We start from the raw sequence: 26,324 nt of genomic DNA, 5'->3' as shown, positions 1-26,324 counted from the left end.
AGGCAACACATGAGAAAAAAAAATAAAAAAGTTTCTTGCTAACAAACAATTAGCATGTGGTACCGACCTCGGCCACCAGGTGCCACTGTCAGCATTTCAAACTGCAAATTGTATTTTAAATTTTCAAATTTAATTTAAAAACTCCAAATTGTTCTCCTTATTATCACTTACCACAGTTTTGATGAGAACAGTCACAAAATAGTTCTTAGTAATAAGCATCATTTGCAATCATTTTTCAAGTATTGATTGATGACAGATGTACTGTAGTTTGTTATATAGAAGTACAAAAATATATGCACGTTATCACTCACCACACAGAAAAGTTTTTCAACAAAGGAGCAGGAGTGAGCACTCATCAGAGGTTTGTTCATGTATTTCCCCTTACAACACTGAGGTTACAAGAGTCTGATATTTTAAACTCAGAAAGAGGGAGGAAATCAAAATGTGTCCTGCACAAAACAAGATGTTTCATCACACACAAACACCTGTCCATGTATTAATCTGGGAAACTGCCTTATTCAAAGGTTTCACTAGGAAGAAAAGATCATAACAGTTATGGGTGGTAACAGGATGCGCAGCAAATATTAACTCTTGTTCAAGATGACCCATCAGATTTCAGAAGTCTCTGATTGTCGGGGGGCCTGGGTATCTCAGTGAGTATTGACGCTGACTATCACACCTGGAGTCACGAGTTCGAATCCAGGGTGTGCTGAGTGACTCCAGCCAGGTCTCCTAAGCAACCAAATTGGCCCGGTTGCTAGGGAGGGTAGAGTCACATGGGGTAACCTCCTCGTGGTCGCTATAATGTGGTTCACTCTCGGTGGGGCGCGTGGTGAGTTGTGCGTGGTTGCCGCGGAGAATAGCGTGAAGCCTCCACACACGCTAGGTCTCCGTGGTAACACGCTCAACAAGCCACGTGATAAGATGCGCGGATTGATGGTCTCAGACGTGGAGGCAACTGAGATTCATCCTCCACCACCCGGACTGAGGCGAGTCACTACGCCACCACGAGGACTTACAGCGCATTGGGAATTGGGCATTCCAAACTGGGGAGAAAAAAGAATTCTGATTGTCAAAGGGACACTTTGTTTATGTATATTTCACGAGGAATGCCAGTAAAACCTTTAAGGATCACCATCACTCTGACTGTATTTATTCATTATTAACAGATCATTTTACTTAACCAGTTAAAAGAGTATAAAATAATTGACCAGTTAAATAAAGACATTGTAATGGCGTATTTCTGCAGTTAAACGTGTGAACAGATTTGATTTGGTAAAACTCACAATAATTTGCAGATCCCACAGTGATTTAACTGCTTGAATTTGAACAAGAATTTGAGTTTACAAGTTTGAATTCCTTTACAAGAATATGAAGATATTCATCAGATTGGAAACTACACAGTTATAGCAGACGTATAGAAATAACAATTTGAAAACATAGTCCTGTTTTAAATAACTTGTATTACATTTTTTAAGTCAACAGTTTGTGTTTCTAAAGTGACTGCAATAATAAATTCCTATTTTAATCGCACATTCTTGCATTAAAAGTGTTTCACTCTTGACTGACCCAACTTTTCCTCTTAACTCTAGGCACTCCGAATAATTTGTATTTTATAGAACACTGGAGAGCTGAATAAAAATTGGGAATATTTGGGAGTGTTGTATAGATCAAGGGTCTAGTCGAGGTCTTTAATGTATTTTATTTTTTAATGCTACACAGCAATATCTCCACAATACTGACAGAAATCACAGTTGAGTGACTGAATGGAGAATTTTTACTTTGAAGTCCAGATGTTTCTTTATCTTCATTTCTGATGGGTTGACTCTGTTCAAAGTGATCACGTGAGGTACCAAGCAGCCAATCCAGCAATAGCAGCGACCCATGTGGCCAGCACCACCTGTACTGTGGGTTGGCGAAGCAGCATTTTTGCAAACTGGCATGCGTACATTGTGTTACCACTCACCGCTAAAAAGACAGAGGTAAGCAGTTATTACATAAAAACAAACAAAACACTAAAACAAATACTTACACTGGACCCTTAAGACTTGGACACTTAAGCCACATTTAAAAAGCTATGAATGTCATTACATTAGATTGCACACTTTTCAGGTGTACTTGATAGTATTCACTTGTCGAATACTACCCAATTCTAAAACCGAATTCTGCTGAACTCTTCTAAAACCGAAGGACATAAAACAACTTTCTCACCCATTTTGGCTGCATAGTAGGGACATTTACTAATGTCTCCTCCCATGTCACCATGTGCAGGGAACCCAGTGTCCTGCACCTCCTCTTTAATGCCTTTCCCAATCTCCTGCAACTCCGTGAAGACCTAATGGTGAAGAACAGCACTTTGGAGTGAGGAAATATAAACATGGCAATCAGTTATGTCCATATTTGATCATTAATTAACATCAAAAGTGTTTATTTACAAAGTTCACACCCATTTGTCTTACGTCTAAATTAAATTTGAATGCCAGGTTGGCTTCATCTAGCAGCCTCTCTTTGGTTTCAGCATCCACTTCCAGCTCGTTCATGCGGCTGCGGTAAAGTCTCTTGAAGGCCGTTGGGCTGTGGATGCCCTCAAAATGGTAGAAGTTCAACCCCTCACCAGTTGGGGGCAGTTTCAAGGCCCGCTGGGCAACTTTCTTTAGAATCTGTCCACCTGACAGGTCACCCATATAGCGGGTCCAGGCGTGTGCCACCAGCAGGACAGGGTCTTCGCGACCTACCTCGTGAATGCGGTCTACGTAGGGCTGAGTGGCTGCCGAGCACGAGATCTTGCTCTCCCAGTCTTCACCGTAGAGATACTCCAAGTCTTTGGCCAAAGCATCTCGTCTGTACAGCTCAGAGGGGAAATATAGAGGGGCAAACATGGGGTGGTCCTTGTTCTTCTCAATCTCTTCCTCAATGGCTAAATATACATAGTACAGGGCAGCTGTGCCGAGCTGTGGTTGATAAAAGCACAGAAACATACACAGCTCATGATATAGTCATACATAAAAATAGAGCACAACAGTATGGTTCCAGAAGTAAAAATCCCATTGATTTTTTCTACAGACAAACTGATTTTCAATGATAACAAACTTTTGAAGACAGACCTACCATGAGCTCCAAGGTTGTTCATCGATGGTTGATGCCATCAGACTGCGTTATTTCAACTTAATTGTTTAAAAATCGTGTTTAATAGTGGAATTCCTGGTGAACTACATTACCCATGGTACAGCAGAGTAAGCTTGACCAATCAGAGAACCACGGACAGCAAAGCCCAGGAGCAACCGCTCACTCCCATGATGCACTGCGAATGATGCAATCGAGTTGGTCTTCCTTCACTCTCAATCTACTTCTATATTGGTATATATCGGAACATTTTGCAATAACCTAAAAATATATTGTTTCTATACTTATAATCAACAACCTAAAATCAATAGTTTTATATACTTCCATCATTTTATATTAGATTATGTCACTCTTAATGCTTTATGGGATTGCAGTCTGTGCCTTCATGAAAGATGGTAATTACACAGTCTTGTATCTTTGTCTTTCTGTCCGATCTTCAAACACTTTTTTGCCTCAAAACAAAGTTTGTGATGTTGTGATTCACCTCGGAGCTGGTTGGTTTGGTTCATGGTTTAGAACTCTTTTATGAAAAAACCTTTACAAAAAATGAATGGGAAAAATACTTCTGGAACCCAGACAGCTAAAAAAGTGGGCGGGCACTATTGCACTTTATTAATAGCAGGAAGGTGAGAACAAGTTGGCACCAAACACATTTTTGCGACTTTCCATGCTGTTTTTTATTTTATTTTCTACTGTACTATGTAAACATGCACCAGACGGAAATCTTTGTCTGTTTCACCACGTCTCGCTGTTTTTCAGCGTCTCGCGCAAGGAGTGCCACGTTTTTAAGTACACCTGCATACTGTCCTAGTCTTTGTGCTGCATCCCAGTTTTTTTAGTGCAAGTATGCATTTGGTGTGATCAGCCCCTTATGCTCTTATTTAAAAACCCTGGTTTGTAGACTCGCCTTAAAAAGTTCTCGTTTTATTCGGCCCCTCAGGAAGTCCTTGACAAATGGCGAGTTTTCCGCTTTGTCATGAGACTCCTTGGTCCCAGCCGCCAACACTTCTGACAGGTCATCAGGGCTGAAACACAGGGAGAGGATATGTTATTTTATGTTTCACTGACAGCTATTGGCATTGATGCAGAATCATGCAAAGTTGATCAATTTACCCATGATTATTTGGTAAACAAAAAAGTCCAATAATAAGGGAGTTACCAAGATAAAGTGAGTGGTAAAACTTATTTAGTACACCTTTTAAAGGAATTCACAACAAGTGATCATTATGACAGGCCTGTCATGTTATAACAGCACAAATATGTGAGTCTTCATGCTTAATTAAGTATGACAGTGTTAAAGAATACACCACCTGAGAATATCGTCATCACTTTCACTGAGGATATTCTCTCCTCCGTTAGTCATCGCTGAATCTGCAGCCATCATGAACTTCTGTCTGGTTCTTCTCTGCTTGATAAATAACAAAAAGAGAAGTGCTTAAGTCAGCATGTACAGTCATTGTATTCTGTCTAAAGAGCACTATGACCAGTTAACCAAGCAAAACCAAATATATTAAAGGTGCTGTAGGCAGGGGGCCTGGGTAGCTCAGTGAGTATTGATGCTGACTATCACCCCTGGGGTCATGAGATCAAATCCAGTGTGTGCTGAGTGACTCCAGCCAGGTCTCCTAAGCAACCAAATTGGCACGGTTGCTAGGGAGGGTAGAGTCACATGGGGTAACCTCCTCGTGGTCGTGATTAGTGGTTCTCGTTCTCAATGGGGCGTGTGGTAAGTTGTGTGTGGATCGTGGAGAGTAGCATGAGCTCTCCACATGCTGTGAGTCTCCGTGGTGTCATGCACAACAAGTCACGTGATCAGATGCGCGGATTGACGGTCTCAGAAACGGAGGCCACCACGAGGACCTACTAAGTAGTGGGAATTGGGCATTCCAAAGTTGGGGAGAAAATAAAATAAAGGTGCTATAGGCAAATTAAAGGAATAGTTCACCTGCGCTCATCAGAGGGATGATGTAAGCATGTTGGTAAGGTCACGCGTCACGTGGAGGAGGAGTCAGGAAGCATGTCATTGTTTACATTGTTTTTTTGTTTTTTTATTATTATTATTTGGAAATGTTTTTGATTTTTTATTTGTATTATTTTTTTATTGTTCTGAAATTGTTTTGGACTGAATTGTTTGTGAACGGCACAAGTTTCTCTTGTAAACAATGACATGCTTCCTGACTCCTCCTCCACATGACGCATGACCTTACCAACATGCTTACATCATCCCTCTCGTGAGCGCATGTCACAGAGATGTACAGATGAACATTTGTAGTTAAAAAGTATATAAGTATTGATTATTTTGAGAAACAAAACAATCGTTTGTGTTCAGAAGAACTTTATTTGTCAACTGGAGTCGTGTGGATTATTTTGATGCACCCTAAATAGGCATTTTGGACCGTCAGAAAATGGAGGACATTCACTTGCATTGTTTAGAGGAGGAGGCCTGAAATGAAATCCTAAAAGACTTAAATTCTGTTTTGATGAAGAAAGAAACTCAGATACATCTTGGATGGCCTGAGGGTGAGTAAATTATCAGCAAATGTTCATTTTTGGGTGAACTATTCCTTTACGCCCCCTCTTTCCGAAACCCCGCCCTCAGAGCAGTGCCTCTATGAGAACGCGCATAATGATTGACAGGCAGGAAGCACATAAAAGTCTTCTGATTGGCTGATCAAAGAATGTGTCCGCGGCCCGCAGAGTCTAGTGCTGTCACAGAGACTGGTTAAATATCTAAAGACACTTATTGCAGTGATATTTTTCAGGGAGAACATTTTCTGCATACAATTCCATAATAAAAAAATAAATAAAAATCGCTTACAGCACCTTTAAGCATCTGTTCAGTGTCAACAGTGATCATACATGAATGTACCAATGACACACATATTGTTCTGTCTGTCTTCATTGCACAACCTATGTCCATTATTCAGCTAGTCATATGAGTCCAAGAACAAACACTCAAATGGCAAGATTCTAGCGAATAAAAAAAATATCAGTTTTACTTGGTACAAGAATTGTGTGCTTTAATGGTTATTACGACTCAATTGATCGGTCGCAGTGACATTGACTTGTGTAACTTGTGACAGTAATGTCCAGTGAAATGTCCGCTTTTCCTATTTACATTCATTCTAATGCGATGCGATTTGTGCAGGTCAAAGTCCCCTCATGATAGGTAAAGCTGGAAGATCGGTGTTATTTTTACCTGAAATGCGGTGTTTATGGTCCAAGTCTGCAGCGGTCTGCAGCGGTTCACATCACGTTGGCTACGTGCAATGTTTACAACACTAGTCCCGCCTTCAAACAGGAAGTGACACGATACCAGAGTTGAGCCTACAAAGTTAGCAAAACAAATCATAACACTGCCGAGGAGACCAAAGGCCGTTCTTTCTGAATGGATGTTAATGGAGGAGATGCTTCAGTACGCCGAATAAACTACTTTTGTGAGGAAACAGCTCATCACTTAATGAATTTATCGCCAGTTCGCTAATCCCCAACATGTTTTGCACTAAATAATCACTTTGTAGTGAACTATGTGCGGAGATTACTAGGATAAAATTGCTGTTTTATAACAGAAGTCACTGAGAATTTTGCGACAGGTTGGTGTCAGTTTACTGTCTTCCCATTCATTTGTACGATATCCGCAAACAGTGGCATACTGTCGTAATACTCGGGTCATTGACGTTAGGGCCATTATATGATTGGTTTATAAGACTAACGTAATCTATGTTGACCGCTACTGTCACAAACTAAAAGGAAAATTTAAGCGACTTATTTTATTTTATTTTTTATTGAACATGTATCGATTAAAATAATTTATATTTAAATGTATTAAAATAACTTACCTTTTATAATGTGTATAACATTTCAGTTGATTCAATCCTTACTAAAATTAATATGCATCATTTCCTCCAATGCAAATTAAATCATAATAAATTAATATAGGGTCTCGAACAGGGTAAGACGTTTTTAAGAATCTTTCTGTCATGTTTATTTATTACAGAGGTGGATTTATATATCAGCTGAGAATCATCAGGCTTATGATTGACAATTGTAAACAGAGCCTTAAAAGTTCAAGTAGGCCTATTATTTGTAAAACACAGTAATTCAAACACAAGATGTAGAGATTTAAAATGAGAATTTCTGTGTAAATACTACCAGACTGGCTATAAAGTCAGTTAAAGTGAAAGGTGACACACTTCCACTTTATTTGACATTTAATTAGACCATACAGCAAATGTATATATGCCACAGCTCTGTGAATGGTTGTATAAACTTATAGTAGTGCTTTCTTTGTTCTGACAGTGGCTTGAAGTTCACATGCTCCCAAGACAAACCATGCCTGACAGTGAGAACGGTAAGAATCAGGGGGATTTCAATTGCCTGGTGTCAGAATTCACATGTACAGCCAACAGATGTCATGGGTAATTCATGCACAAAATTTGAAATGTAAGGAGTAAAGAGTAACAGTCACGTACACCACCTCTCAGATATATGCTGTCTACACCTTTGACTATTTCTAATGCAAGACTTTTGTAATTTAGGAGGTTTTTGAATATATTTTTGTGTATTTTTATGTGCACTATACAGTATAGTCTTTTTTTCTAAGTTGAACTGTCTTCGGGTCACCTTTCTCAATAATTAGTTACAGTAAAACTACCCCCCACACACTTTAACATTATAAACTCTCACTGAACTTAACAAAGGGATGTATGTTGACAGTACTTTGAAGCTCAGAAAAGCACATAAAGGCAGCATAAAAGTGTAACAGTTCAAGGATGGGCAAGGAGGAGGCGGAAACCGGCTGAACAGTAAACAAAGTTTTATGTAAAAATTAACTTAAAACAAACATAAACAGACACACATGCAACACAGCTGCGTGCGTCTCTCTTGAACTGGCTCCTCCGGCTCCCCTTTATCTTGCTCTCCCGCTGATCAGCTGATTCAGCGCCAGAGTGCTCCATCACGGCCCGGCCACGCCCTCCTCCTCGTCACACTCCTCCCCCGCCCGATTCAGGCCGGGGCGCCACCGGTCTGATTAACTCCTCACCCCTCCCCCAGTCTCTGGAGGGGTGACGCTGCCCTTCCGGGCGTACCATCAGCCAGTGGTCCACCCCACCTCCTGTGAACCTGGGGGAGAGATGAGGGGAGGCGTGGGGTGAGGGAAAGGGTGAGCGGAGACTCACACACACAGTGAGGAGAGACTTGCTCACTGGCTCCCGGATGCACTGTCTCCCAGTCCTCAACCGCTCCTCCGCCCTCTGGCGGACGCCAGCTTGCTCCTCCCCCGGCAGACAGCAGCAAGTCCTCCGGCCCCTGATGGACAAAACTGCTCCTCCCCTTCTTCGGTGGATGGCAGCGGTTCCTCCAGCTCCATCACGGCCCAGCCACGCCCTCCTCCTCGTCACAAAAAGTAATCCAGAAGACTCCATGTCTGGTTAAATCCATGTCTTCAGAAGTGATATGATAGGTGTTGGTGAGAAACAGATCAATATTTTAGTCCTTTTTTACTATAAATCTCCACTTTCACTTTCACATTCTTCTTGTGTTTTTGGTGATTTGCATTCTTTGTGCATATTGCCACTTTCTTGGCAGGGAGGAGAATTTATAGTAAAAAAAGAACTTAAATATTGATCTGTTTCTGACCCACACCTATCATATCACTTCTGACGACATGGATTAAACCACTGGAGTAATACAGATTACTTTTATGCTGCTTTTATATGCTTTTTGGAGAGTCAAAGTTTCAGACCCTGTTAACATGAATTGTACGGACCTACAGAGCTGAAATATTCTTTGTTTGTGTTTTTGTGTTCAGCAGAAGAAAGAAAGTCAAACACATCTGGGATGGCATGAGGGTGAGTAAATGATGAACTATCCCTTTAATGGGAGATACCACATAGTTTTGGATTGATGTAACAATTTTGACTTTGCACTTCAGCTTAAAAAACAAACAAAAAAACATCCAAAGTTACAGTGAACAGAATTTATGAACATTTCATTTTTGTGACTTTACAACAACTTTGCTTTTAACATTGATTAGCAACTTTTCAATACATTTTTTAAAGTGATCATTTTATCATATAACGTAATATGTTTTGTTTCATAACTGGTGCATATGGATATTTTTAGATTTAGCTTCTTAAATTTTATTTAAGAATTGCTGATAATCATCATAGGGGTTTATACAAATATTTTTTCTAGATATTTTATGGGCAATTTTTATTTAAAATGAAAAGGAATAAAAGCATGCTCATTTACACCCACAAAGTGTTAATATTTTGTTACATAACCAACCTTTTGACAAAAGAGGCTAATTACCAACCTCTGAGTTGTTGTCCATTACATTAAAGGGGTGGGGGGGGGTATATTACTTTTGCAAATTTGTGCATTTCATACGACTATAAAAACGGACAAATGTGTAAACTATGTGTATTTAAATGATAAATCAAATTATAAACCTGGTAAAGTTTCAATTTTAATTAAAGGAAATTATTTTTATTTAGCTTATTCACCTGCAGTTGCTGTGAAAGTCTCAGCTGGTTTAAATCATGTGTGGTTTCACCTGTAGATGTCAGTAAAATCTAAACAATCTCTTGAAATTTCAGTTCTTAGTGAGTAAGCAAAGAAGGAAGCTCGTTATGTTTCGATTGCCCCGAGGCAGGAACTCCACAAACCTCCTTGAAAAAAAAAAAAAGAAAGAGAAAAGAAACCTGTTACAAACATCACATCAGTTGCAGAACAATTTAGCTAATATAATCTCAATGATTTTTGCAAGATGCCCTTATATTTTTACTATAGTAAAGCGGTTATTTTCAAGTTATTTGTAGTGCTTTGTTACACGCTTCTTATCAAGAACCATTTTTGCTGAACAGGGTCCTTGCGTTGGCTATTTGGTTATTTAGAGATTAGACAAAGTTCTTGATTAGACATTATAGATTATTCAGATCAGCAGATTTGGTTTTGGGATTCCTTAAGGACCAATACATAGGTTGTCTCTTGAAGAACAAGAGAATAAAGTTATTTGTGGAACTTAAAAAAGGTTCTACTATGATATGAGGCTGTGAAACACTTTTTGGTTCTGACTGAAAACTTTATTTATTAGACTACAGTCATGCAACATTTTAGGGATGTAAAGTACATATGTTACAAACATTTGTCATCATTTATCAGTATATACGGCGTTGTCAGGAAGTCATGTTCTATTGTAGCTTACAGCAATCTGAAGTACTTCCCCCGATTTATGGAGAATGCCAATGTGTTCTTAAGAATATGGGTGCAGCCTGCCATGTGTTTGATTAAGCATGTGTGACCTGCACATTAGGTTGCAATACCATTATTTACTTGCACCTTAGATCGGACCACCAGACAAGCTGCTCCACTTAAACAAAGGAACAAAGACATTTTCCCTCGGCAAAACGTCCGAGTATTGAAAAGACCTTTGGCACTTTCAGGGGTCTTTTATGTCTTCAAGTGCTTCCGAAGCCCAATTTCACTTCTTTATTTTGCGCTCTGCATGATCACTGCCCACTTCTGTGTATATTCGGGACGAGCTTCCTAAGATCAACAATATTGCTTTGGCCTTGACTTCACTGCTGTGCTATTTCATATTCAGTGCGAGTTCCTTTGTTTATGTGCATTTTTCAGACTCCAGAGTGATTATCACTGTGGGCTGAATTCCTGTACACGTATCACATGAGTGTACTGTAAGTTGATAATAGTGGTGATGACATCACCCTGATCAATTGTTGTTTTTACGGTCCGTCCTCTGAGCTCAAATTTGTCATGCAGATATTTTGCCCTCGCATTGTTTTGTTGCCTGAATATTTTTGGCCCAACAATTTTGAGTCTCGTTTTATAAAAGGGGGGACCTTCCTGTCTGTTAGGATTTCCCCTTGTTTTCTCCAATGAACAGTTTAAGTAAAATAATCAACAAGGGTGTGACAAATCAGGGGAGTATTCACTTTTAGAAAAACACGCTGAACCTATTATAAAGGCAAGAAAGTTGATCCATGATCTGTTTTGGGATATCCAGATACAGTGCATTTAGATCATTGATACACCTGAGCCAAGGCGTCTGTACTGACCTGATAAGCATATGAATACTACAATATATTATACTGTGAAGCATATGCATGCTAATTCTTTCTATGCACAAAGTAATCATTTTATCATAAAGTAATAGGTAGTTTGGCGCTATTAACATTTGGACTCATTATATAATGTATACTTAAAGTGTTGGTTTATCTTATTACTAATGTATTATGAACATGCATATATTCTGGAAACATGCTCTATTATGGAAAGAATGTACTGTATGTCATTTCATTAACTTCATCAACATTTTTGGTTGAAATGTACATGCACGAATAAGGGACAGTGTGTATTTAAGCTGCTGTGGCTAAAATAAAATTTTGCCTTTACTAGATCATTTCAATTGGTCCTGCGGTGTGACAAGTTAAATTTTAATACAAATATTCACGTGTAATCCCTCACTTAATATGTGGTCATAAAAACTGCACATGCAATAATTATGAAAGAATTAGAAAAACTGCATTTAAAATTATTTTAGATGGAGTTTAGCATGTCACACTGCAGGACATGTCCAACTTTCCAAAAGTTTTTCATGTCCACTGCTCATATACATACAAATGTATTATAAACATTCACATATAGGATGTGTGCCATTGCTTATATTCTGATCCTTTACTTGGTAATTGTGAGTCATGCCAGTGCTGCAAGGCCAATTAAAAACAGACCTGGTCATTTGTTTCTTAATTAACAAGTTTATACCACAGTGTGATCCAAGTCTATGGCTAATCAATTTCTCTACTAACAGGGCATTGTAGTGTTTACTGTAAAAGGTTATAAAAATAGACATGCATGAATAATGAATACCATCCATCCATCTGTCCGTCCATCCATCCACCCTTCCGTCTGTCCATCCATCCATTCCTCCAATCCATCCATCCGTCCATCCTTCTGTCCGTCCGTCCATCCATTCATCCACACACCCATTCTTCCTTCCTTCCATCCATTCACCCAACCATCCATCCATCATCCATCCGTTCATTCATCCATGCCCCATCCATCCATCCAACCATCCAACCATCCATGCACCATCCATCTGTCTGTCCAACCATCATCCATCCATTCATCCATCCACCCACCCAACCACCGATCCATCCATTCATCCATCCATTCATCTGTCCATCCATCCGTCCACCCATCCATCCATCCACTCACCCATTCTTCCTTCCATCCATCCACTTAAACCTCCACCTGTCCATTCTTCCCTCCATCCGTCCATCCACCCACCCAACCACCGATCCATCCATTCATCCATCCATTCATCTGTCCATCCATCCGTCCACCCATCCATCCATCCACTCACCCATTCTTCCTTCCATCCATCCACTTAAACCTCCACCTGTCCATTCTTCCCTCCATCCGTCCATCCACCCACCCAACCACCGATCCACCCATCCACCCATCCATCCATCTGCTAATCCAAGCACCTATCGGTCCATTCATCCATTTGTCTGTCCATCCGTCCATTCATCTACCCATCCACTCACCACCATGTTGCTAGGACATTACTTGTTGGTTTCTAGGGTGTAAAGGGAGGTTGTTTGGAGTTTGCTTACTGGCCCAAGTCAAAACAGCCCAAGTCCCCCATGATATTCTGGTCCCTAGATATGGCCCGGGTCCTTTCATCAGTGTAAGTTTATAGGATTTTTTGCCCATTTTATTGTCCTTCAGGCAAAAATCATAAGTTTTATTGCTTAAAAAAGAAATAGCACACCTTGTACGATTTGAGGTATTATTCATGTCTGTAGCACAAATGGTGTGGGATGTGTAACAGCAAAGTTTAATATTTAGGAGTTTGAATTTGTTCAAATCCCTAACTGAACAAGCACCATTAAATAGGTGATATTACATAAAATATTGCTTACAGTAGTGCAATGAACAGTAGTGCTTTTAATACAGCTCAGACTGACTGAGTCTCTACGGCAGTAAATCCAGTGAGTGAGGGTCCCTCTCCTCTAGAAGTTCAAGGGAAGAGTCTTTGGGTCACCTGCACTATGAATCACAGGTTGTCAGGAGCCTGCTGTGTCTCTCTGCTGGACTATAATTAGAAACATGCCTAGCGCTGTGTGGAGGAAAACAATTTGTATAACAAAGAAAGGAAAGTGTTCGCATCAGGCAGGCATGCAGAGTGATCACTGCTTGGCATTTCTGCATTACTGCTCATGTTCGCTCATTAGCACTCACACAGGTGAAGGGCAAAGAGGCCTTGGGGGGCACAAAACCTGCAGCCCCTAGTTCAGTTTTTTGCAACCTTTTTTGTCTTATGTTCCCCCACAGCCCCATCAATAAGGCTCAAGTTTCCCTTAATCAACACCAAACCAGAAATGTGTAACTTGTATTATACATTATCAATAAATTCAACACAGTCTTAAGAAAACTCGTACAAGAAGGTGAAATCATATTACTTTTATTCCCATATGGACCAAATAATCAACACACAGAATTTAAACTGATACAATACAGGCATCACATTTTAGCTAGCCTTATATCCAGTGCTCTGTTTTAAGAAAGAAAACATGAATGAACCAATTTTTGTATGTCAATAATCTGTCATTTGCTTCTCTCATCTTGTTTCAACCCCAGTGTTTTCTTTCTTTTGTGGTACACAATAGTGATTTTTCTATTAAAATTATGAATAATGTGTGACTAAATAATGCAAGCATGCCTTAGGTATGGTTCACACCATCCATGTATTGTATAGTGGATGATTAAGAACCGTTAATAACATGTACTGGACATTTGAAGGGTTTGTAAACATTTGTGTTGGCTTGAGTGCTTAGAGACTGCAGGCTTTATTTCATATTCAAGGCCTGTAATCGCAGGTGGGAAATGGAAAGTTCTTGTAAGACTTTACAGTTTCCCCCAAGATACAGTTATTGTATTGTGGCATACATGCAGGCCAATAAATGACTCTCATGGGTGGATCATGTTATGAACTGGATAAAAATGGCTTCCGCTGACAATTTTCTTGTACAACTTTTTCCCTGAGCCCAGCAAAACACTAGATGCTCTGTATGAACATATATCTATGATGAATAATAGAATATATCACAAAAGTAATTGATTGTTTCCAGACTGTCCATAGACACCTGTGCTTGCATTCTTGAAGAAGACCTGGTTTGTCTCTGTTGTTGAATTGATGGGTTATGTTGACAGGTGTCATAGTAAGAATGGATAGAGAGGATATACATTTTAATCCACTTTTGTATTTTACTGTAATATTTCTGCTTGTTCCATATGGTAGAACTATTACAAACCAGGCTTTAAATCAGACCAAATGGGTGAATCTCACAAAGCTTGTCAAAAACATGTTTGCATCATATTTCCAAAAACCTTTGTACAGAAAATGAAGCCTCTTAATTGTACCATCATTTTTTGTACATTGTGACATTATTGTCATTACATTAATACACCAAATTTGCTTTCTCAGTAAAAATGATGAAATATTTAGACTGTAAAAACCTTATTCATCATGGTAGTTTTGTACTGCATTTAATTAGTGCTGATTTGATTAAAGAAAATCATTGAATCTGGACAGGGTGATTTGGGTGACTATTATATTAATAAGAATGAGATTTGAAAATAATGTCGCAATGCATAAAATCTTAATAGTCCTAAAAAATTGTGGTCCTAAAAAACAGGACTGACCGGACTGGGCTACGGGAACCAGGTAAGGAGGAGACAGACCGACTGTCAGGACCGACATGAGGTAACCAACAAGACAGGAAACAAAATGAACTGGCACTGGACAGCAAACACGAGGAGACTAAACTAGGTAGAGAAATCACCAGGTTAACAAGAGAGGGCAGGTGTGACTAATAAACTAATAATGGGTAAACAAGGAGGCGGGGTATGATGTAAGACGGAGAGACACGCGGCGATACAGAAACAAAAGAAGCCACGTGCTCTCACAAGACAACAAAACACCCGAATGGCATGAGCGCACATCGCCAAGACAGTGAGGCAATATACGCCCATGCCAACCGACAAACAAGATGAGAGAATGCGTAGCAACGCCAAACAAAGCGATGTCACACATTCTCACACTAAATGAAACCTGAGCGTACATCATGAGGCAAACGCCACGCAATGGCATGCAACAGGTGATTAAAAACAAGACGGGACACCTGTGCGAGAGTTCGGCCACACACACACACACACACACACACACACGACACCTTAGACCGAACCTCAGCACAACATGAAGACAGCTCACGACCCGGGCGTGTAATGTGAGTGTGAGGCGCACCCGTGTTCACAAGAGACAGACAAACTGTTGATGCGAGTGCATGCATCCAAGATGACATAAGTGCGATGCACCCATGTTAATAACATACAGACATGGAGCACCAGTGTCCGGATCCCGACAGATCGAAACCGAACCAGACAGGAAGTCAGGATCCAGACACCGTGCTTCCAACATGAAACAAGACGGACCGAAGAGCACACGGCAGGGAATACAACTGAAACCGTGCCCTCACACAAAGACAGACAACGAAGCACAAGACAGACATGGGACGATAATGCCACGGTCCTGTCAGACAAAAACTCAGACTGACAGAGTGACAGGACCATGACTATATGTACACTATATGGCCAAAAGTTTGAGGACACACGAATTTGGTTACTCCATTAAGTCCAGTAAAGAAAAATCGTAATGTTTCTTTATGTAATGGCTTGGGATTTGTGTGCTTCCAAATTTGTGGCAACTGTTTGGGGATAGCCCTTTTCTGTTCCAGCATGACAATACCCCTGTGAACAAAGTGAGGTCCATAAAGAAATGGTTTACTGTGTCTGGCGTGGAAGAAATTGACTGGCCTGCACAAAGCCCAGACCTGAACCCCACTGATCACTTTTGGGGTGAACTGGAACAGCATCTGTAAGTCAGGCCCCATCGACCAACATCAGTTCCTGACCTCACTGATAGCCTTGTGTCTGAATGAGAGCAAATCCCTGCAGCCATGATACTACATACAGTATAGTGGAAAGCCTTCCCAAAAGAGTGGAAGCTGTTATTACAGCAAAGGGGGAAATTGATGCCTAAGGTTTTGAAATCAAATGTTCATCAAGCACATATGGTGTCCACAAACTTTTGGCCATATAGTGTGTGTAAATATATATATACACCCTCGTGCCGCCAAAACAGCGCCAACCCGCATCTCAGTATAGCTCAGTATATTCAGAGATTATATTCTTCTCATCACAATTGTACAGAGCGGTTATCTGAATTACCGTAGACTTTGTCAGTTCAAACCAGTAGCTCACTGGATGTTTTTGGTTTTTGGCACCATTCTGAGTAAATTCTTGAGACTGTTGTGTGTGAAAATCCCAGAAGATCAGCAGTTACAGAAATACTCAAACCAGCCCGTCTGGCACCAACAATCATGCCACGGTCGAAATCACTGAGATCACATTTTTCCCCATTCTGATGGTTGATGTGAACATTAACTGAAGCTCCTGACCCGTATATGCATGATTTTATGCACTGCACTGCTGCCACATGATTGGCTGATTAGATAATCACATGGATGATTGTTGGTGTCAGACGGGCTGGTTTGAGTATTTCTGGGATTTTCACACACAACAGTCTCTAGAATTTACTCAGAATGGTGCCAAAAACTAAAATCATCCAGTGAGCGGCAGTTCTGTGACTGAAATGTCTTGTTGATGAGAGAGATCAACAGAGAATGGCCAGACTGGTTTGAGCTGACAAAGTCTACAGTAACTCAGATAACCACTCTGTACAATTGTGGTGAGAAGAATATAATCTCTGAATGCTATACTGAGATGCGGGTTGGCGCTGTTTTGGCGGCACGAGGGGGACCTACACAATATTAGGCAGGTGGTTTCAATGTTGTGGCTGATTGGTGTAGTTTAGTGTGAAATATGACCTGTTTTTTGTGAGATTTGTCCAAACAAGAGATTATATTGGAGGACCTTTTGATGTTCTCTGCCTTTTCAGTTGTTTTCTAGGTGTTGTCAACTTATTGTGTTGGACATAAGACAAAACACACCAACACAGTGCAGCTAACATGGGACTGTTTAAAAACTACAAGGGTGAGTGTCCTTTTTCTGAGTCTGTGTTTTTTCCAGCAGTAGTACTATGAGCACTGACTATTTTCACTACAAAAGTGAAGCTGGACATCCTAACACAATAGACAATGGACCGCTTTCATTTGGGGAACTATTGTTTAACATGCCAAATGTCTGTTAAATAGATTTTTGTAGTTCATATAGGTCTAGTGCCTTTTTTGAACCAGAAATCTCCTTCAATTTTACTTTGGAGTCAGTCTGCTTTTAAAAGTCTGCATCAGCTATTTTTGAGAAATCCTAGCAGAACTTGAGCATGTCCTCTTTTCTCATTTTATATGTATAATATTTCTCTCGTTATTTTTCATGGAAGACTGATCTTAAGGACAGAAACATTACCATATTTGGTCTGGTTTAAATATATTCAATTTTACCCTTATTTGGCCAATTAACGTCTCATACTGGTTTGATGTATAGGGACTATATTTAGGAAGACACACAAACATGTTATGTGATGTCTGTACAGAAAAATAGAGTTGTCCAGAGGTTGCGCTTGCATAGCTCACGAGATATAATAGAATTCTCACTTAAAGGGATAGTTCGCCCAAAAAAAATTCTCTCATCATTCATTCCCCCTCATGCCATCCCAGATGTGTATGACTTTCTTCTGCTGAACTATAAATTCTCCTCCCTGCCCAGTAGGTGGCGATATGCACAAAGACTGTGAATCACCAAAAACAAAAGAAGAAGAATGTAAAAGTAAAAGTAGAGATTTATAGTAATAAAAGGACTTAGGGGGCATGGGTAGCTCAGCGAGTATTGACGCTGACTACCATACCTGGAGTCACAAGTTCAAATCCAGGGTGTGCTGAGTGACTCCAGCCAGGTCTCCTAAGCAACCAAATTGGCCCAGTTGCTAGGGAGGGTAGAGTCACACCTCCTCGTGTTCGTGATTAGTGGTTCTCTCTCTCAATGGGGCGTGTGGTAAGTTGTGCGTGGATCGCGGAGAGTAGCATGAGCCTCCACATGCTGCGAGTCTCCGCGGTGTCATGCACAACGAGTCACGTGATAAGATGCGCAGATTGACGGTCTCAGAAACGGAGGCAACTGAGACTCGTCCTCCACCACCCGGATTGAGGTGAGTAACCGCGCCACCATGAGGACCTACTAAGTAGTGGGAATTGGGCTTTCCAAATTGGGAGAAAGGGGCTAAAAAATAAAAACAGGACATAAATATTGATCTGTTTCTCACCCAAACCTATCATATCAATTCTGAAGCTATGGATTTAACCACAGGAGTCATATGGATTACTTTTATGCTGCCTTTTTCTGATTTTTGGAGCTATAAAGTTCAGGTCACAATTTGTGTTTTTTTTTTTTTTGTGTGTGTGTGTGTGTGTTCTGCAGAAAAAAGAAAGTCATACACATCTGGGACAGCATGAGGTGGAATGAATGATGAGAGAAATGTTTTTTAATTTTTGGGTGAACTATCCCTTTAAGGAGCCAATATACTTCTAGCAAAATTGCAGAAAGAACCGTTGTAGCATAATTTCGAACAAAATCTGTCTGAAAGGTGAGATGTTTTTGCATTCATTTCAGTTGTTCGATACAGCTTGCCAGTGCAGAATTTCAGGAAAACTTCGTACCGACTGTTAAACTTCTTACTGCCATCAATGTTATCACTGGGTGTGACCTGGTGCACCACATACTTATACGTCTACATATTTTTCCAGTTCATTTCTTCAACATGAACGCGGGATGAACTTGGTGGGAACTTAAGCCATGTCCACACTAAAATGTTTTCGTTTGAAAACGCCTTGATTTTGCTATGTTTACACCTCTCATCCACACTGCGTTTTTCTTCAACGAAAATTGATACTTTTGAAAACACTCTCCATAACCGCATACTTTGGAAAACAACGACGTTAGGAAACTGAAATCGGAGGTCTCAGACTTAGACTAGTGTGGATGTGGCCTTAACTACATCTGTACGATCGTTCGTGTAGAATTTTTTTTTCAACTGGTGCATACTGTAGCCAAATATAGCATTTTAGCGTTAGCATTAGCGTCATGAATGAAGAATGAAGAAATTACATTATGTGCTGCGTATATATTTTCAATAATCGTTGAGTGGTTTAAACAGCTTCTTTTACTGATCTCATGTGGATTCTTTTCATAGAATGAGGCATGCAGTCATTGATAACACATATTTATGTCACATTAATTAATAGGAAAGTGCGTGTCTCCTATTTAAAACTCGTCCAAACACCAGAACCCAGCAGCGTGGGTGGTGTCCGAATGTTCGCAAACAGTACACTGTTACTCAACTGGTTCGACTTTCTAGCTCTGAGCGAAGAATTTCACTGTGAGTGTATAGAAGCCTTGATGTTTCATGTGTTTACTTTGTCTCAACTTTTCTCATAAACTTTCTCAGGAGAAATAAAAATAGACACAAATGTGACAGTTGCTGAAATGCAATAAGAGTATAGAGCTATAAAATGAATGTGGATAGCATAAGCTAGGTAATTTGGTCTTGGAAGAATTTGATGAGAAATGAGTTCATATTGAAATCTCAGACTTTTGATTGAAAGTGTCTTGGCAAATCTGAGCACAGTGAGACATTTTGAGATCTCTTCTGAAACTTTAGAGGAAAAAAATTTGAAATGTAGGATACTTAAGTTTTAATTACCGTTTGGATCTATGAAAAATATTTGAGATATTTAAGGCATAAAGGTAATTTCTTATGGGTGTCTGCTAATCCAGAAGCCTGGGAATGAAAAAATTAAAGACACTATTTGCTACATGTACATGTCTGTGTTGAACCAGATGCATGTGGACCTCATGTCTGTTCTCAAGGCCAGATAAAGGGATCGGGCTGTACATCTGATTAGCTCTGGCCCGGGCCTCAGTCCCAGCAGGGGGTTCATACTGAATACACCCAGCCTGACTTGGATTGTTCTGCGTGCACACACACACACACACTCATACACATGACAACCCCACTCTTACAATTTACACAGTTCCTGTTCTTCTGTCCCTTAACTCCCCAAACTGTTTCTCGATGCCTGTAATCTGAAGTGAATATGTTTTATGGCGATAAGTTGATTTGTTGTGTTATGTTTGGCGACTGATTTCAGATAGCAGGTCTCTGGAAGTAGGTGATCAGGGTTCCCTATACAGAAACAGCCCACACAGGGCCAGTTATACACTATTACAAGAAATGTAGAGGGCCGAGGACAGAACCCTGGGGGATTCCTAGTGCAAATACTGTTAGCACAATATACAGCCGTGGAAACAATTGCTTATTCATAGATGTTCTGTCTACAGGGTTGAACATAAATCATGACACAGGTCCATTGTGTGGTCCTCTGATTATGCTGCCAGTAAAGGGCATTGTTCTGAAAAACACAGTGTTAAATGAACACATGCTGACTGACATTTCTGTATGTAATTGTTGGCAAGCCTTTGTACATATGTGAGCATGTTTGTTGTCATATGTAAGTGTGTAATCATCTTGTTGAAGACATTTATCTTTATTGCCCATTAATAATAATAAGTCTTATTAAAGAACCTGTTGGTCAGTAAGTGCAGAATGTGGCAACTATACTATCATTTTCTTTATAAAATGTGAATGGTGTTTGACTGAAAAAATGGCCACCACAATGCTAGGGTGTTTTGGGTTGTTGCCTGGATTTGCTAGGGTGTTCTGGGTGTTTTCTAGGTGATTGCTTAAACAGCACAACTTCAGGTCTCTATCTTTGTTTTTGGTCCCAAGATATGGCCTTCTTCAATGCAAGTCTTGGCAATTGTTATTTTTTATTTTTGTTTTTTTACCATCTTATCATCCGCAGGTTGAAAATCACAAGTAAGTAATTTGAGGTACATTTCATGTTGAAGCACAAATGGTGCAAGGTGAGTTATTTTTTTATTCCTAACCCTAAGCATGAGCAAAAGTTATTGTGATGCTTTGCTGCAACCTGCTCTCATAGAATCACGTTACTATACCAACATTTTTGCTAAATTATTTTTAGTTAGCTCGTTCTACATAGTGTGGCAGCTTCATGGGGAAATAAACACTAAAGGTGCTACAACAAAAATGACTTTTATTTACTTTAACACAAATCACAAATAAATTATCAGATTATCAGTTCATAAGCTCTTACTTTTCACCCTGTTCCTCACACAATACTATCTTATACACCAAAACACTTTTACTATAGCACATGATTTGTAAGGCAATACATTTTAACGTTTGCATTACATAGCCATGTATATTTACAAGTTCACATGCGATCAAATTGCGTGGTAGCTCAACTGATAGAGCGTTACACTTTTGATGCAAAGAATGGGGTGCGAGCCAACATTTGAGCTAAAAGTGTCATAGAAGCACCACAAAATAACGTGGTTACTTCAGCAGTTGTGTTTTTCATCTCACATTTGCTTTTAATGACACTATTGTTTAGGTTTAAGGTCTTGGGTAGGGAGATAGATTTTGCTGATTTAAAACTCATTAACCTTAAAAAATGATCTATTTGAAGAACACAGTGGAAATTTGACCTCAGAACTGCCGTGAAACAATGTGATATAATTTTGCAAAACTGTCGCCACAGTCATGTAATTTTCATGAGATCAGACTGGATGCTTGCAGTTGCAAACATCATTTATTAACAATTGTTCTCACTGTGTCAAGTCTAAAAGAAAACTTTTGGTAGCTAGCTAAGTTATCAGTGATCTATATAAATTGCATTTTTGGTTTTTAATTCACCACTCAAGAGAGACACAAAGTTGGATAAGAGAGAGATTAAATGGGTATCAATATGTGACGCAGGCCAGATTCAAACCTGCATCCCCATGAGCATGGGTACTACTAATGTCAATGCTCTCACCAGTTGTTTTGTACTTGGCAGAAATATCTTTCTATAGCATCCTCTCTCTCTCTCTCTCTCTCTCTCTCTCTCTGATTAGTGGACATGTGATTCTCCCGTCATTACTCCCTGTGTCTGCTCTCTGTCTCAAGTATACTGTGTGTTCCTGTATTTGTGGCTCTTCCTGTCTCCTGCTGTCACTGCACTACAGTCGCCAATGTTTCCGTAGAGTCTACGGTGGCGGCACTGGTCTCGATACGGTACACACACACACACCGATAGCACACACACACCCTGTACCTTATTGTGTTTAAAACCCATGTGGATACCTCTTTCCCAACAACAAGTTTCACTGATCAATGTGTCTCTGAGGAGAAAGAGGACTTTCCCTGCATAAAACTGATGCAGGTAAACATCATTCTCTTGATTCTCATGGTCAGAGTGACCAGAAACATCCCTTAGTTTATTCCTTAGCATAAGCGGTTTGTTTAAATCCCTTGCACTAAGTATGAGCAATAGTTAAAGTAATGCTTGCCTTAGCAAACACCACTAATACATCCAAAATGTGCATATAGAACATGTCTTGGGGATATAGAAAGCCCTTTTAAAATAATCCAGGCTTACCTGAAGCTCTTTTACATTAACAACCATTTCAAACCACATCATGTGTGACCCAAGATCCTCAGTGGCCTTTCCTAAGAGCTGGTAAAGACGTTCCAGAGCTCCCAACATTGAGCATCATCCACACATGTGCATGGAGTAGATCCAGCTGTAGGTGAGTGGAAGGGTTTGGTTAAAAACACTTTTTAGGTGTTAAGATAATGAACCAGGACTTATTCTGAGAATAAATGGCAAGCGATGTTGTTTAAGAGGCATATGTGCTGAAGCCAGCAGCAAGGGCTTCAAAGTGTCCTCCACACAGCAGCTGAGTAAATAGAGAGTAGGAAACCAGAGGTCAAACAAAAGGGGGTAAGAGATGGAGGGATAATGAGAAAGATAGAAGGTAAATGCAAATGTGACGTTATCTATGTGAATTGCTGGGAATAAAGGCAGTTACCAAGATCAAATGAGGCTGACCACATAATTTATTATAACTGCAGGTATAAGGACACCTCATTAGTGCTCTTGAGAGATTAGGAGGTGAAAATATCCAGATATGAAGTACGTCAAGGAGGTTATATTTGGTTCATGCCAGTTTAAAATGCCACAAGAGACAAAAACCAGCCGCTGTCCTACAAACACAATCAGCAGTTAAAACAGTGATGATTACTGAAATAATATTTCTACATATGACCCATCACATTCCTTAAAGAGCATCTGTATTTCAGTAGGAAACTCCATTTCAACCTTATTTTGCTGGTTGAGAGAGCCAAAACAAATACTTTAACGTTTTAACATGCTTCAAAAGTCAAACACTGTCGATGAAGTAAATGTTGCGCTAATTTGCCAAATCCAACATAAAAGGAAGCCCTGGTGTGTAAATCGAATAAACCTACTGCAGAGAGACCACACAGCAGATAATCTAGACAATAATCTAGTAATGTTCCAACTAGGATCCAACTATTACAAAGCAACATTACTTGTAGTTCCAGTCTATTGTATTTTATAAATGGGAAAAATCTCAATGCAGCGTATAATTCCAAGTGAGATTAATGACACTTCACTCATTCTTCATGCCTGAAATATTACACAAATCTTGGCTGAAAAATTGTCTTATTTTTTAGATTCAAGTCAGAAGAATAACCATGGGGATAAAACAAATTATTTCAAATAGATAACAAATTATTACCTCAGTTGTTTCTACTAGACAGCAATGAGATTAAATGGCAAGCAAACAGAATTTTCTTCTGTGAAAAGACCCCAGTAATCTTACCCGTGTCTTCTCCAGAGTTTTAACAATGTCTCTGAATGTGCATAGATTTGCCCAGATAAGTTAAAGATGAGTTGTCAAAAGTTACATTTCTGTATTTCTCATCAAATTTCCCAAAATCAAATTATCTGAGCTATGCTGTCTTACAATTACTATTGCTAATACTTAGGGGTTAGAGTATTGTTCAAATCCCTAAACCTTAGGGCACGTCCACACTAATGCGTTTTCATTTGAAAATGCGTCTTTTTCTCCATGTTTTGGCCTTCCAACCACACGGAGATTAGAAAACGCTCTTCTGAGTGGATCCGTTTTAAAATGCCATCCGCATTGTTGTGTGGAGAGGGGAAATGGAGATGTTCAAATTGATAATCATATTTGTTGTCATGTGATGCAGTAATGCGATCCATTTAACCCAAAACAATCAAGATGGCGGCCCATGTTGTAGCGGCATTGTTGTGCCTGATATTCACTTTGATAGTGTTGTTAAAGATAAATGTTACTTTGTACAACCTTCACAATGCATTCCTTCAAAGGCGACAGAAAGTTCCCTCAGAATTGCGGTCCGGTGACAGAACATGAGGACAATTGCTTTTCAGACCGTACATGGAACGGCAATTTGCAGTAAGGGGATTTAAGAGTTTTCATACGTTTCAGTGTGGACGAGCAACTTTAGAAAAATGCTTGAAAACGGCAGTGTGGATGGAGAGCGTTTCAAAAACGAAAATGCCGTTTTCGAATGTGTCTGGATTAATGCGGAGTTTTAAAGCCTTAAGTATTACATTTTTCTACATAACTCATCCTGCACTATTTGTTATACCTCAAATTATGCACAGGGCTTGACATTAAGCATGGCCATTGTCACGGAGATAGTCTGCTGAGTGAAGGTTTTTAGAGCCCAGTTGCAGAGACTTCTATATTGAAAATAATCCAAAGCAAGAGGAACTACAAAAGAAACAAGACTAAGACTCACCAAACTCAACTCAACTCAATACAGTTAACAATGCAAGACAAAAGACAGGGAGAACAGGAGGGCTATAGAGTATATACACAGAACTAAATGACACAAACTAGAAACACCTGTAAACAATTAGGAAGGGAAAACTAAGACAAGGCAATAACAGGAAAATCAAATTTCACAATAGAAGTCCAGCCCTCTAGCAACCTCAACTGACCACTAGGGGAAGTTATATGTGACAGTCATGTGCTTGTCCTTCGGACGAAATTACATACTTTGTTACATGTTTAGCTTCAGTTTCCTAGTGAAATGCCCAGCAAGGGGCACCAAAAGTGAGTGAAATGGTGTCGTAATCAGTCAAGGTTTTTAGGGTGAAATTAGTCGGTGGTTTTAATGAGTAAAACGTATCCTATCCTAAAACTTTAACCTTAACCTAACCAATAGTGTTTTAAAAAAGCAAATGAGAGATGAACAAAACAGATATCCATATCCTTAACATTTGCCTAAACCTAACCAATAGTGTTGTAAAAGGAAATACACATTTCTTTGAAATTTTCAAAGCAACCATGTCATCTCATGTTGCTTCTATGACACTCTCATCTCACGTGTCTGCTTGCATGCTTGACTGGTCTTGAACCACGGTCTTCTGAGTCCAAAGTCCAACACTCTATCAGGTGAGCTACCATGAAGGTAATCACATTTGAATATGTGTGTAAATGTAGGTGGGTCTGAAATACAAGCGTTAAAATGTATAGTTTTTCAAATGATGCTCTATAGTAAAGGTGTTTAGATATCATAACATAGCTGTGTGTGAGTAATAGAGCAAAAATAAGTGATTATAAAGTCATATTCAGCCGCTACTGTAATGTTGCATAATATTTACTTTGAATCGTATGTAAAATAGAGTTCCCCAGCCACTGGGGGTTGCATCAGGAAGGGCATACGGCATAAAACCTGTGCCAAGTAAGATATGCGGATCACGGATGGTCAGCTGTGGATTTTTACTTCTAAAATGAAGATAATTGTTGAATAATTGATATTACTTTGTATGGAAAGGAGCATGTTTTTGCATCCTTTTTCATTAAAAATAGCTTATTTTCCCTCACGATCACTTCACTCGGCTGGGAGCACTCCCAATTTCAGTTTTAAGGTGCTTTATTGGCAGGACAATAATTGTACATTCGTATTGCCAAAGCAATGGCAGCCTAGAAAGAAATGGCTGCATGCAAAGAATAGTGCAAAACAATCCCAAGAGACAATTATAGAGCTCTCTCGCACTCTCAAACACATACAGCGAGCGTGCAAAGATAGAAAGGCAGTGTAAAGAAGGTTAAAATGAAACTGATCTAAATGGCTTTAAATGGCAAATACACACACACAGAATGCATGAGGACTG

The 26,324-nt window shown here is 39.7% G+C and overlaps 1 protein-coding gene and 1 long non-coding RNA gene across 3 annotated transcripts; one reads left to right on the top strand and one right to left on the bottom strand.

The window, feature by feature from the left end:
- Positions 1–1,682: 1,682 nt before the first annotated feature.
- Positions 1,683–6,490, bottom strand: LOC127438529 (heme oxygenase 2-like). Of its 2 annotated transcripts, none has more exons than XM_051694171.1 (6): positions 6,323–6,490; positions 4,434–4,531; positions 4,031–4,148; positions 2,460–2,951; positions 2,212–2,335; positions 1,683–1,968 (listed from the first exon to the last, which is right to left on the bottom strand). In XM_051694171.1, exons 1-6 carry the CDS (start codon positions 6,473–6,475, stop codon positions 1,841–1,843), a joined length of 1,113 nt encoding a protein of 370 aa, XP_051550131.1. In that variant the 5' UTR covers positions 6,476–6,490; the 3' UTR covers positions 1,683–1,840. The 2 variants fall into 2 exon arrangements, with proteins under 2 accessions (XP_051550131.1, XP_051550132.1); XM_051694172.1 differs by having other exon boundaries at positions 4,434–4,528.
- LOC127438539 (uncharacterized) lies at positions 6,465–9,851 on the top strand. The gene is made up of 3 exons (XR_007896755.1): positions 6,465–6,560; positions 7,423–7,474; positions 8,936–9,851. It is a non-coding gene; the product is annotated as an uncharacterized LOC127438539 (long non-coding RNA).
- The last annotated feature ends 16,473 nt before the right edge of the window (positions 9,852–26,324 follow it).

The sequence above is a fragment of the Myxocyprinus asiaticus genome, chromosome 49, assembly GCF_019703515.2.
Source record: "Myxocyprinus asiaticus isolate MX2 ecotype Aquarium Trade chromosome 49, UBuf_Myxa_2, whole genome shotgun sequence".
Taxonomy (NCBI): domain Eukaryota; kingdom Metazoa; phylum Chordata; class Actinopteri; order Cypriniformes; family Catostomidae; genus Myxocyprinus; species Myxocyprinus asiaticus.
This window is presented reverse-complemented; position numbering and strand designations above follow the sequence as displayed.